The following is a 14,124-nucleotide window of genomic DNA, read 5'->3' as shown; positions in this document are numbered from 1 at the left end:
AATATATATTTATTAATAATTTATATTAATTAAAATATAATATAAATAAATAAATAAATAAAACAGAAAATTAAATAAATAATATATATTAATTAAAATTTTCTTTAATTAATAAAAAAATAAAAAGTAATAATCACAAAAAAACAAAAAAACACAAAAATTTATAAAACTCAAATGATTAAAGCCTACTTAAAGGTGACATTAGCACATGATAGGGGTGCCATTAGCCACCCCCAATACAATACAACATAAAGAATCTAGAATTTTGGACACCACATTAAATGCTCCAATCTTGCTCATATTTAATTAATAAACATACTTAATTACATTGAATTCCCAAAAAATTATAATAACATATATTGGTAATGGACATATTTATAATTTTTATTAATTTATTGGGATGTGTACTTTTGTGCTTATTGTTTGTAATTATCTCAAATACCCTCTGATTTAAACCAAGCATACCCCCATACTGGGAGGGCAATTACGTCTTTTCAAGTAAATACATTTCTGGTTTGAAAACCCATATATCATTTTTATATATTTTTTTCTTGAAAAGAAAATTTGTTTATTAAAAAAAATATTTTTTTAAACATTTGAATAATAATTAAACATCTTGCTCCCTAAATTCTAAAATAAACAATCTTGCAAATGATTTTTTTAAATTGACTTATTTTCACTAAAGCCCCTCAAGGTTTAAAGATCATCTATTAATCCCTTAGTATACATATATTTTTACTTATTTGATACATGATCATCAACATTTAGACAAAAATACGTTATATAAATAAAAATCAGGTCAAAGTATGTTGCATTTTCAGATATAAATCGGTTATCCAAATGTTTAAGATGTTACAGCTGATAATAAGATGAAATTACATTGAATTTTAAAACAAATTATATACAATGATCATAAAATGCAAGTGAAGTTTCCATCAATTTCCTAAAAAAAATCATTTATAGTTCAAGTCAGATTCATTGTTCAAACTTTCTGTAAATTATAAGGGTTAATTTGAAAAAGTATCAATTTTATAGGATAGTTAAATGATATTTAGTCCAAATCGGAAAAGAAATGCAAAATCAGTCAAAGGAAAGAAGATGCTTTTAGCAGACATAACCACAAAGCATGGCAGCTCCATGTCTCTCACTCTGTGTCTTGTTATGAAACTATGAGAGATACTTGGTGATCATATGAATACACACATACACATACATTTTACGCATATACATACAGATACAGAGAGAGAAAACCCTATCAACAGTGGCTGCAGCAACTCTCTCTCTGTAAAAGGCACTCTCTCTCTCTCTCTCTCTTACACATACACATTCACTCTCACTATCTACTGTTCACTTTTGTGCTTTTCTGTTGTTTGTTTGATTAGTCTTCATTGTGTTCCCCTCCCTTTTCCACACTCACTTCTACATTGTGATTGCTCTTCGAGATCTTTCTTGAGTGTGTGAAAATGGATGGTAAAAGCTTGAGCATCTGGAGATTAATGGAAGACATGGTCGTATAATCTGTTGGGTCGTATCTTTTCAGGTTTTTTGAGATCTTTCTTACTGAATAACGTTTGCAAATGAGTATTTGCACAAGAGATTGGAGCGGATGCAAGATATGATATTGTAACTTGTGTTTGGGGGTTTTGGGATACTTAGGATTCACTCCTTTAAGATCTGGTGGGTGGTGGTGGGGTATGCCAGATCTCTCAACAATCATTGGTGCTTTCTTTGGCTTGGAATACAAGAGCATGTATGAAATTATATTACTTTTTTAATAATTTTGCTTCTTTATTATCATTATGTCTTCCACCTGTTTGATACTTTGCCTCATAGAGAGATCTTGAGTGGTTGTTTTGATTTTTGTGTAGGGTTTATGTCTGCTGGCATGGGAAATTAGAGTTCAAATTTCTTTTTAATTGAAATCGTTTGTCAATATCTAGAGCTTCTTGCATTGTTAGAAATTGGCTGCTGTACTAAGTATCAATTCCTTGTTCTTTTGCTTTAAGTATGATGAGATCAAAGATTAATCAATGTATCTGTATGAGATTTGTAAAAGATGGGTAAACCCTTTTCGCAATTGTTGTGTTCTATTTATTGTTTCTCTTTTTAAATTCTTTTAGGTTCTATTCTTGAAGATCTGGCTTTATTTTCTATATCAGAAATGTGTAAGCACAGCCATTTCATTTTGTCAATATCTCTTAAATCCATGATCATTTTTGCAGATAAAGTTCTCAATGTGGGGGATTAGAACAAAACTTGTTAGATGCTTGATGTGTTCTTTTCCCTTCTGAATCATCAGTTATATATATATATATATATATATGTATGTATGTATGTATGTATGTATGTATGTCTGTCTGTCTGTCTAGAATGAACTTGATAGATAATTACTACATTCTGAATATCTTTTATTTTATTCAAGATTGCAGATCTGTAGATGGGTCAAGATTTGGAGCTGGATTTTGAAAAGTACTGTGTAGTGGATGGAAGTCCTAAAACTGTTCTTCTATCTCCTCGCCATTTGAATGTCGAAAAAAGAAAGGTTAGAAAGAAACCCAAATGCCGAAATGAAGTATCGTTGAGTCAAAATAAGGAATTTACAGAGATTAGCTTTAATCGTTACCGTAGTGCATCGTGTCGAACTGTTCCATCGATTAGGTTAGAAGTTGATGAATCACCAAGGCGGGGTTCTGTATATCAGAGCTCCAACCAAGTAGGTAAAATGAATAGAATCAGAGAAAAGGAAACAGAAGGGAGGAAGAAGATTGAACTTTCAAGGAGAAGTGCTGCTTCATTTTCATTTGAAATAGTTGATTCTTTGTGTAGTTCAGATGAGGATAATAGCTCGTTAGGCTCGTTCACAAGTTCATCTCTAGGTATATCTCGAAGTTCAGTCAACAAGGAGAATCTCTCAATGAGTAACGATGATAAACGTCCTCATGCCATCCCTTTGCACAAATCTTTGTCTGCTAGATTAGCAATGCCTCATTCTCCAACCAAAACAGAAAGCGATTCCTCCAAGCCTACTAGTCCCAAGACTCGTTTCAGTCCTTTCAGAAAGATGTTTGACCCCTTCACAAAACCCAAGTCTCAAAAAAGTCCTTTGGGCTCTGCTATTGAAGAACCTGATGAACCAACATCATCATCAAATCCACCAGTTAACACGAGAAACGTTACTTTAAGAAAATCGTTGCTAAACGATTTCTCCAACACCGAGGGTGATACTCAGTCTATCAAGAAAGATTCTTGTAGCTCAATTGTGTCATCATCTTCTTCGCCTGCTCACTTAAGTGGGTTCCTTAAGCTAAGGGACAAGAATGGGGTGCCGTATTTTGAGTTCTCAGTGAAGAATCCACATGATGTTTGGGTGGCAAAGACATGGAAGACGGGGGACGGTTTCAATTGGGTATATACGTTTCACATGGCTCAAAATAGAAGAAAGAGCAATGCTAGTGGCCGAGGATCTAAAGATCATAGAAGTAAAGAATTCTTGATGATGGCCCAGATGCAAGTTTCTTGTTATTTATGTACAGAATTGATACACGCAGGAGCTTTCGACAACTCCATGTTCACAGAGTTTGTGTTATATGATCTTGTACGTCCACGGCAATCTGTTGCACAAATGCCCGAGGGTTTGAATCCAAAAGAAAGCTCAAATGAGGTAATTGATCAGGCAAAAGTCAACGGCCAGAGTAATTTGCCATCTTCAAATCCATGGCCTGTAGCAGATTTGCATCCAGATCTTGAAACTGCAGCCATCGTGTTACAGTTCCCATCTGGAAAAAGAGAAAGCTTGAAATACAAAGGTGGGGATATGAGAAATGATGATTTGCTTAATCTTTCTCAGGTTAAGTTAGAGGAAAGCACGACTGCTTCTGACTGCTTAACTGCATCAAAAGTTAGTGTCGTTATCCCTTCAGGAAACCATGGTTTGCCAAGCAGTGAAACTCGTGGGGCCTCACCATTACTTGACCGTTGGAGATCAGGTGGAGGTTGCGATTGTGGAGGGTGGGATATGGGGTGTCCCCTTGTTGTTTTTGGCAGTTCCGATTTAAAAAAGGATGATGCCTGTAACCTGCCTGTGGAAATTTTCCTGAAGGTAATGCTTCAACTCCGATAGTTCGGTTAAAATCTTTATGTTCCATAGATATACCATTAATCAATAGGAGATTTTTATGACGTACTTGAACTTACTAGAAAAACTATAATAATCACATCAAAGTTCATTAAAGATGGTAGGCAAAGTTCATTACAAATGACACTGATGGTTCCTGTAGTTGAGGAAACTAAATCAAAATTAGATCATGCTTATCAAATTGTTAAATTCAGAAAACTACGCTTATACCCAGCTTTTCTAGATTTAAGTGTACCTGCTTTTCTCTCTTTCATACTTTTCAAAAGAGGGGGTCTACACAGAAATAGCCGCTCTACTCTTTGAGGTAGAGGTCAGGTCTGTGTGCATTTAACCCCACCTCCGGGTGTGATATACTGGGCTTATGTAGTTTAGTTTGGTTTTGAAAACCATAGGGACCAACTAAGGGGTTTTCACCAGATACTATTGTTGAATGATCTAAATGTTATACAGGGAACTAAAGAGAACACACCGGCTTTAACCATGAAGTTGACTGAAGAGGGGCAATATGCGGTTGACTTCCATGCACAACTAAGCTCACTACAAGCCTTTTCTGTATGTGTTGCTATATTGCACGGTACAGAAGCCTCCATTGCCATTGGTGGGGATATGAACAGAAAGATCATGCAATGCGATTCTTTAAGAGTCTTCATTGAAGATGAAGTGAAGCACTTGATTGATGCCGTGGCAGAGGGCGAGAAAAGAAAAACAAGTAAGAATCTTGACGAAATCCCACCTACTTTTGTAGTTAATCCGCCTTTTTCTCCAATGTCTCGTGCATGAGCCCTATAGTAGGTGCTCTAAAAGGGTGATCAGAAAATTCCCAATTCTAGTTCACGAATGCCAAAGGAGCCCATTTGTTCTTATTGGAATTGGTAGCTTCATAGAGGAACTGTTGACTTCTCAAACCATCGTGTTTGATACTTGGTTGCAAATAAACCATTAACGAAAATGCAAAAAGAAACGAGCACACTTTCCAAGAAATGCGCGATGTTAACAAAAAGCGTCAAGTACCATGTTTTCTTGTCCATTTACATTCCCATAATTTGTTCAACATCGCTCATTTTTCCAAATATACAAGTGTTCTTTTAAGCATTTTCGGGATTTACCATGGAAAGCCAAATATAGAGGTTCAAAAAGTGAAAACTTAAATTTAAGGTCCATGATTCCACGTAATCAAAGAGGAAAAAGACGCTGTTTATATCGATGGTTTTGGTTTCTTGGGGAAACTTTAAGCAGAAAAACGACATTGTTTATATGATTGGTTGGTTTTGGAGGGAAAAGTAGTTGATTTGAATATCTTTTGAGAGATTGTTTTCTGGTGAAGGAAGTGAGAAAGGGGATATGAATCCATATATCATGTAGGAAGATGATTTGCTACATTTAGTTTTGTAATGTTATGTGAAAGTGTAGCAGTGGGAAATTGTTTTCCACAAAAAGATATCCAAATGGGTATTATGGTCTTTTAACATTCATGGAGGAATATTTGTATCTCTGGAATGATAAATAATACAGAATCTGCATTCTTCTTGTAATCCTGAGGTTGCATATGCCATTGTGGATGAAACTTCTTCTTTTTTGGAATAAAGACTCTGAATGGAACTTCTCTTTTGGGTTAAAGATTGTGAAATGAACTTTTTTGGGATGAAGATTGTTAATGGAAATTGGGTGTCAATTTTGTACCAAATCAATTTACATGTATATTAATCGTACCAATTAAATTGGTATTAACTTAATTGGTATTAATTACAGTCTGTTGATAGTACCGTACCAAGTATGTAAGTAAACTTGGTATACGATATTGGAAGTCAGGTACCATGATACCAACTTATTTAACTATTTATCAGTTTTTGTTTTTTTAATGTATTAAATAGTAAAAAAGTTTATTTTAATTTATTTTGTTTGAACATTTGAATTTTTACAAGTTTTATTATTTGCATTAGAACCAAGCATTACATGTGTCAACCTTAAAACTTAAAATTTGCATTCATAGAGAAAAGTTCAAAATAATACAAACTTTTTCATTTTGAATAGTTCAATCCTTAAACTATTTTTTTTAAATAAAAAAACCATTAAACTTTCTGGTTTTAAAAAATTAAGTCTTTAAACTATTTTTTTGAATGAAAAAACCATTAATTTTTTTTAATTGATCAAGTCATTGAACATTTTTTTAATAAATAAATCATCGCATTTCTAAAAATTGGTTACCTACATTCTTTTAACCAAAAAAAAAGTTGCATTAACTGACTAGTAAAAGTTCAATGGTTTATTTATTTAAAAAAAATAAGGTCTTAATAATTCAAAATGTAAAAGTTTAATGATTTTTTCATTTAAAAAAATAGTTTAGGAAGTTAACCATTCAAAATAAGAAAGTTAATGGTTTTTACATTTAAAAAAAAATAGTTAAGGTACTAAACCATTTAAAATATGAAAGTTTATTGGATTTCTTTTGGGCTTTTCCTAATTTTCATATATCTAATTTGAAGTTGGTACAAAACTGCTTACAACATGTACTAACCGAAAAATGTTGGTATTGGTTAAATTGGTACCATGTATAGTTAGTTGATATACAATATAAAATTTTGCATTTCAAATGTAATGGATTCGTACACAACATCATAGAAACAACAAAAAAAAACTTGGTACCATACTAAATTTCAATACTTTAACATAACGTTTTTCCTAAAACAAATGCAACATTTTTTTTGTCAGATAAATATTTATATTAGTACTATTTATTTATAAGATACCAATGTATTGATTTTAATTGAATAGAGACCTCCTTCCCTCCTTTTTAAGCAATATAAACCGAGTTTCATAGACAAGATGTTAAAAATAATGAAATTTTGAGGATTTAACAATTTACTGTAACTTGTTAATCTCAAGTTTGAGTCGATCTGAAACACAAAATAAAGCTCCTTTAACTTAACAACTTAGTTTCATAACATCATTGTTTTATTCAAATTTCATTTCATTTTTCCACACCAAGCCATACGAACATTTAGTTTTTCGAGTTCAAGCACATGTTCATAAATTATACAATTAGAATATATAAATTATCAAGCTCAAGTTAAACCCAGTAAACAAGCTTATTATAAAGTTTGAATTTTAGGTCATAACTTGTAACTCATAATTATTATTGTTACATGAGCATCAAGTTCAAATATTATTCGAGATCAAGCATGATATTTTTCTCTCGAGTCGGACTGCGTTTTTAACTCGATCCGTTAACAATATCCAACAATATTAATGAACTCAACAATATGCGCATCAAAAAACTGTCATTTCAACAAAAAAATTGGTTTTCCTTTCCCCTCGATATCCTCAGGCATATCTTTTGGTATGAATCCTCTCTTTACATGAATTTGTAATGTTATATGTGTGACTGAAACCTAAAAGAATCAACAATCTTCAAACGAAAAAATCACGCGATTTACAAATCCTTTGATGAAGGTTCGAGTTGAGTAGAAAGTAACCTTTTGAACGACTCGTAAGATGCAAAGAAAAGTGCTCCTTGAGTCATGTACATGGCCAATCTTGGACTCAATCCCCTGACCATCATAACCAACATCCATCAGGAAAATTCTCCTAAAGGGACTGTGTATGCCCGACATACATAGGTTTTATTGAATATAATTACCTGTATAGTCCTTTAAGGCCTTCGTGTCGGGATATATCTTTAAGAGTGCTGAATACGCCGTGATAGCGGTTTACGGATCCAGGTACCTACACAAAAGCAACCCCGGTCAGAGACAATTGAGACATTAAAAATGATAACGGAAACTCATTCAAGAAAGTAGGAACCATAATCACATATTCATTGCCATCACATGACAAAAGAAAATTAAAAACGGCCTAAATGGATACGAACCTGTGTCTGTAATCTCGTCTTCACCACATCAAAAGGAGTTGTAAATAAAGCAGCAGTAGATCCAGCTAACCCTCCGCATAATAGCTATAAAAACACGATAAAGAAATAAATGACAAGAGTAATCAAATTCTAATACTTGGCCTTCAAGACCACCCAACCAAATCTTCCTTCAACATATAATATAGTCGACCTTGTTTGGTAACACTTGTTTTTTCAGTTTTTCGTTTTGTATCTTTCCATAATCCAAATGGTTTTCTAGAAACACAAACGGTTTCAATAATCTTAGTAGCAATCGCCCAACAACCATCATGATGCATAAATGACGAGCGTGCAGCCTAGAATGATATGCAACTGAAAGTATCTTAATTCAAAAGAAATATGATGCTGAGGCCACTTAATGGTAGCAAAAGACAAACCGTTAATATTGTGGTTGGCTGAGCATGTGCTTGATGTGAAGAGAACATCATGTTCTTTAAACTCTCATATGTATAGAACTGCAATCATGGACAAATTTTCAAAAAATGAATACGAAAAACAGTGGCTATAAGTTGCATACAAATTTGAACATTTAAGCGAGGATTCTAACCTTGATGATAGAATGAGGAACGTTCCTACAGAGTACAGCTCCCCATCCATTGTATAATGATGAAAAGCCTCCCTTCCCCACAATCCCCAATAAGGCATTCCTGTGGAGACGCCATGAAATTGAAAATAAAGATAAGTTCATCAGTAAAATCATACAAGCTGAGGATCCATAGATATGATGATTCACTTTGTGGTTAGATGTCAAAATCCAAGATCAGGCATTGCTTAAACATGATTGGTGCTAGAAATTCAAATGTAGACTTATGACCTTTAAATAAAGTGGTTAATTACCAAAGAGACAAATATACTATCAGCCATATGACAACCTGACAAGAAAAAAATGATGGCTGGTTGATTTAACAAATATTTTTTTCAAACCGACATATAGGATTTCAAACGTCAGATTGCTCATTATCGTGTTGTGCTGCTTATGTATATAATATAACACAACAATTTTGGCTACGTTTTACAAGAATCAATAAATCATTCATTGGATGAGATCATTCCTGCGGCGCTAAGCCCATTACTCTGTCGTAATTTTGAAGATGATCTCCGACTTCTATATGTTATTTGCTGATGATTGCTTTGGTAGTGGAGATGAAGCGAGAAGCGAATGCTAGGTTGGAGCAGTGGAACATGGCATTGGAAGCAAAAGGTTTGCATATTAGTTGTCAAAGACTGAATACCTTGGTGCAATTTTAACAGAGAGCACAAAGAAGAGGGGATATAAGTTAGCATTGGAGAGCGAAGGGTACCCCAAAAGAACAGTTTCAAGTATTTGATGCATGATTCATCAGGAGGGAGAGGCTAAGGAAGATGTTGCACATTGCATAAAGGCGGGATGGGTAAAGTAATGGGCAGCCACAGGAGTGTTTGTGACAAGAAGGTGCTGTTAAAACTGATAGGCAAATTTTACAGGATGGCCATCAGAGTTGGGGTCGGAGTGTTAGATGACAAAGGAAGTGCATGAGAGGAAAACAGAAGTTGCTGAATGGAGATGCTGAGATGGACCTGCTACTGGATTATGTTGGATAGAACACGGAATGAGGTTTTCTCAGCAGAGCTAGGAGTTGCTACTATCTCGGATAAAGTGAGAGAGAGAAGACTGTGGTGGTCTGGGTACATTCCAGGAGACTGCTTACGACACTTGCGAGGAGGGTGGTGAGCATCACAATCGAGGGGTTGGAGAGGCGAGGCATATCGTAGAGGACATGGGATGAGCAGTTGAGGTTGGACATGGAGGCATTAGTACTTTCTGAGGGCATGGCCTTAGATAGAACTAGAAGTTCTTAAAGGCGGCAGATTAGGGTGGTTGATTACTTGTAGGACCATTAGGTATGCCAGTGAGGTGGAGGGGGTCAGGAGGGTAGACAGCGGGTGGGGAGAGTTGACCCATAGGTTTTGCAGTGCCACAGGATAGATATAGGGGGGATTTTTTGGAGTGTTCAGTTTGCTTTTTAGCCAAGTATTGTTGGCTTAGCAGGCACTACTGTCCTTATTTCTCTTATCATTTTTATTTCCTGTCTTCAAATTTTTTTGTTTATTTCAAGCTCTTTGCAATCTTCTCTAAATTTTCGAAAGATATCAATTAAATAAAAAAATTATTTTGCAAAATTGTGGCTTCTAGCTATGCTATCCAAATCTTTTTTCGCAAGACAAGGCCCTTCTCAGAAACCTCTGCCTAGAAAGGTCAGCGTACATCACACCCACTGGGACATCTGAGTTTGTTTGGGTTGGTAATAATTTATCATTCATTGGAGAACAAAAATAATACATTTATCAGTTCAGTTAAAGTTATAATACACTGGACCGATCCAGTAAATCCCACTTGAGGTCGGGTCCAGGGGGGTTATGCAAACTTGACCTCCACCCCAAACGAGTAGAGTGGCTGTTTCCATGAAGACCACAACTTGGGCAAAAGTGTGAGCAAACAGGTAGAAGGCATGAAGACTAACATATGATGAACACAAAAGACAAATAAGAAGAAAAAGTACGACTGGGTACATTGAGAACATATGAAAAAGTATAGCCAAAAACACATCTCTATCCTAAGATGCCACTCCCCTCCCCCCCTTCTTCCCTCAACTGGTCCAACTCCTTTCTGCCCCACTACCCTAGCTACAGTACCCCATACCTAGTCTGCTATTCTGGATAGTACATTTGTCCTATTGGTGATCAACCCTGAACAAAATGCTAACAAAACCTTCATAGCCCTTGATTCAAGCCCAATTTAGAAATTATATTTTTTTTGCTGGATGATGAAAAAAATCAAGTCACTCACTTCAAGTTGTCCAGAAGAGAATTTAAAAATTTTCAATGGCTTGAGTAAATTATTTTTACAAGGCCTTAATATGTTTTGGGTTGCATAACATTACTATGGGAGGTCCAACACATAAATATGGGTATAATCATGTATTTAAATAAACATTACGATGCATCCTTCCGAATATTATTGCCATAATTATGTTCGACTAAGTAACCCATAACATTATAGACACACATAACAATACATATATGATTTAATGTTGAAACCGTAAAGTCAAACATTAAGAAAGGATCATAGAATATTACCAACAGCTGTGATAGTGTGAACCAACTTGCATCTGCTGCTTTATTCGTTCACTTGGAGTAAAAACAAATGAAGTAGCAACACTTGCACAACCTCCAGCCATGCAATGGGCCAACGAGTGATATTCCTGCAATTATTTTTGTAACCTCCATAAGAAACACTTTCAACAGCAAAAGGATCTATACCAACTGCCTTCAATATTTGAACTATGTTACAACCATTTATTCAGTTGTACAAGCAACTTAAGAAGATATATTGACATAAGTATAAAAACAAAGTTCCAAGAGAACGTATTATAGGCAGGGAAATTGCAAAGAACAGAAGAAAACCCTTCACCTTGGTAAAGAGGGGAAGCAAAGCTCCCTTTACTGATTCATAACTGAAAGTGTAAATTGCAGAAATAGGTGCTGAAGAAACAATATTGCTTGCAATTCCACGGTAAAGTCCTGATAAACCTGTAAACAAGATTACAAATTCAAAATCAGTTTTGATAGAAGTCCTTCAACAAAAACAAAGTAAAAGTGCACCAAATACCTCTTTCATGTAGAATTGATTTGCCGATATATTGAATAGATCTTTGGTCAGTACGGCAAGACTGAACAACAGTCTTAACTGTATCCATGGGATGCAGACACAGGCTGACAAATATACCAGCAAATGCTCCAGCAAAAGCATGCTCTTGCTTTGCGAGTCCATACTGTAGTTTATATGGTGTCAATGAAAAAATCTGCATGGCAGAACTTTCCTGCTTGACAACTTGCCTTTCTTGACCTTCTTTGATCTCACTTAACTCGTCCTCTTTCCCATGCCGGCATTCTAAGTAAGGACTTGTACCTAAACCTAGAGACTTCATGTTGGAGTCAGCTTGAAGGTTAGAAGTTGGAACGATGGAGCCATTACCATCTGCCTCAACATCCTGTATAGGACGAAGAAGATACTCTGAGCACAGAGACATAACACCTGTGCTTGTTTTCATCATATTGTTAGCATATTCCCGTGATGAAGATTCCTCAGTTTCAGCTAATTCAGTTTTTGTAATCATACCGTCATCAAGCCTAGTGTTTTCTGGATTGCTTCTTTCAACACTAGCTGTTTCTCTAGCATTAAAGCAGTAATCAGTTCTTTTCTTATCATGTTCAATAGAGTTCACGTTATACATTGGACTCAAAAGCTTTACGTTGCTCATCCATCCATATATATTTCGCAATTCATATGAGGTCATTACACTAGAAACCCCTTTCTCTTTGCAAGATAGGATCGTCTTACCATAAGCAGTAAGCAGGCAACTCCGACTCACACTGCAACAATCAAAAGAAGAGTGTTTTTTGGCTACACATACAGAGTCTGAGTCTTTTTGCACATTCACTGTAGGTGAAACATGGCTATCGGCCTTTAAATTTACTGAGACATTCTGACCCTCAGAAGAAATAGACGCAATTATATTTCCTTCCTCGGCTGGATAATAGAATGTGTTCTCTTTCTGAAGGCTATCATTGTTCTGTGTTGATGTTGACTTATGACGTAAAACAGGAAGAGACGAAGAGGCAAAATTCCATAACTGGCCCGCTCCTGAAATGAGATCAGCCGTGCTTAGTATAGATGATCTGGCTTCAGCTTGTTTAGCAGGGTGTTTGCCATTATCATGGGAACTGGGAGCATAATCTTCACGAGTAACATCCGCAAGGTCAAAAGAAGCCCCTCCATGAGGATTATATCTGTAATTGATGGAAGGTTTATCATTTCTACAAGATTGAGCTCCCCCAGTCATTAGTGCGACATAAATCAAGAATTCCCTCTCAGAAGAAAGATTGCCAGTGGAGAAATGCAACTGCAGAATGAAATCATATCATCATAAATCTTATTGATATATATATATATATATCTACACACACACACATATATCGTATATATACTTGTGGTTGGGAACACATTTACTTTGAATTAATTTCTTGAACAGAAAAAAATAGCAACAAGAAAAATAATGTCATAAACAGCATCATGCAGCCCAGATTCGGTGAAAAGAGAATTTTTCATTCATGACCTCTGAAGTTCACCATCCCCAAAAACCTAAAATCAAGATTCCCTATTGCAGAATTTTCTCATAGTTCTGTTTAATATATCAAGATGTTTCACTTGCACTTGCAATGAAGTTTCAAGGGAGAGGTGTTTTGCTTTTTTCTGAAATTTGATGAATGAAATCCCTGTTCTGTCTATTCATTTTCTATTTTCTGCTCACTCCCAAGTAATTGATGGGCAGCACAATGAGTTTTTCGTAATCTTGTTGTAATTTTCAAATGTTTGTCTCCCATAGACCTAGAATCACTCTACTTATGACAATCTAATGGCAATAAACAATCTTTAAGCCATAAGCCACTATCTCACCCATAAAAAAAGGCCAAAGCAACCACGGACTTAGCTAATTGGCTTGCCCAAACAGTTGAAAAACAACACAGAGCCTTTAAATTCAAATCCATGTATGTATTGCCCAAGGAAATTATCAATTTAATGCCTCTGTAAGAAAGTATATATCCAAGCTCCCAATGACTCCAATACAAGAATAGAATATATAATCAAGTTCATAATATATTTCATGTGATCAAATAAAAGCAAGTCAACCATACATAAGCAATACCGATATCACCAAAACACCCACTGAAAGGCAATTGCAATGCTAAATAGATTGAAAACCACATCGAGTTAAAAGATACACCTAATCTTAAGTACTTTTAACATAAATTTCAACGAATCAAATGGTTCTTATTTATTCAGCAACAAACAAAATACAGAAAATGCATCCCTCTTCCTACCAATGGTTTTCTATTCGCATGATATCCAGATCTTATGCCCTATGTCTACTAGATTTGAGCAAGATTCCCACACGTATACATTACAATTTTGAACAAGAGCAGGAAAGAAGTACGAACCTCGATGGATTAATAGATTGCGATACAGAATGGAGCATAGGGT

The 14,124-nt window shown here is 35.2% G+C and overlaps 2 protein-coding genes and 1 pseudogene across 4 annotated transcripts in view; 1 reads left to right on the top strand and 2 right to left on the bottom strand.

Moving 5' to 3' along the window:
* The first annotated feature begins 2,437 nt into the window (after positions 1 to 2,437).
* Positions 2,438 to 5,652, top strand: LOC112521736. The gene is made up of 3 exons (XM_025130734.1): positions 2,438 to 3,661; positions 3,848 to 4,099; positions 4,586 to 5,652. Exons 1-3 carry the CDS (start codon positions 2,438 to 2,440, stop codon positions 4,913 to 4,915), a joined length of 1,806 nt encoding a protein of 601 aa, XP_024986502.1. The 3' UTR covers positions 4,916 to 5,652.
* Positions 5,653 to 7,397: 1,745 nt separating this feature from the next.
* The window catches only part of LOC112521418 (pentatricopeptide repeat-containing protein At1g73400, mitochondrial-like), a 14,996-nt gene continuing 8,269 nt past the window's right edge, over positions 7,398 to 14,124 (bottom strand). The window contains exons 2-10 of one of the 3 annotated variants that reach the window (XM_025130269.1): positions 11,692 to 12,985; positions 11,494 to 11,612; positions 11,160 to 11,284; positions 8,590 to 8,689; positions 8,420 to 8,497; positions 8,004 to 8,087; positions 7,773 to 7,858; positions 7,609 to 7,683; positions 7,398 to 7,524 (exon numbers count right to left, since the gene is read on the bottom strand). In XM_025130269.1, coding sequence (XP_024986037.1) covers positions 7,506 to 7,524; positions 7,609 to 7,683; positions 7,773 to 7,858; positions 8,004 to 8,087; positions 8,420 to 8,497; positions 8,590 to 8,689; positions 11,160 to 11,284; positions 11,494 to 11,612; positions 11,692 to 12,925 — 1,920 coding nt within the window. In that variant the 5' untranslated portion in view covers positions 12,926 to 12,985 and the 3' untranslated portion in view covers positions 7,398 to 7,505. Of the gene's footprint in view, positions 7,684 to 7,772; positions 7,859 to 8,003; positions 8,088 to 8,419; positions 8,498 to 8,589; positions 8,690 to 11,159; positions 11,285 to 11,493; positions 11,613 to 11,691; positions 12,986 to 14,081; positions 14,116 to 14,124 lie in introns of those variants that run through there. The other 2 variants (XM_025130268.1, XM_025130267.1) reach the window with 2 other exon arrangements.
* The window catches only part of LOC112522288, a 5,135-nt pseudogene continuing 3,950 nt past the window's right edge, over positions 12,940 to 14,124 (bottom strand).

Source organism: Cynara cardunculus (assembly GCF_001531365.2).
Source record: "Cynara cardunculus var. scolymus isolate 2C chromosome LG 11, CcrdV1, whole genome shotgun sequence".
NCBI classification, from domain to species: Eukaryota; Viridiplantae; Streptophyta; class Magnoliopsida; order Asterales; family Asteraceae; genus Cynara; species Cynara cardunculus.
This window is presented reverse-complemented; position numbering and strand designations above follow the sequence as displayed.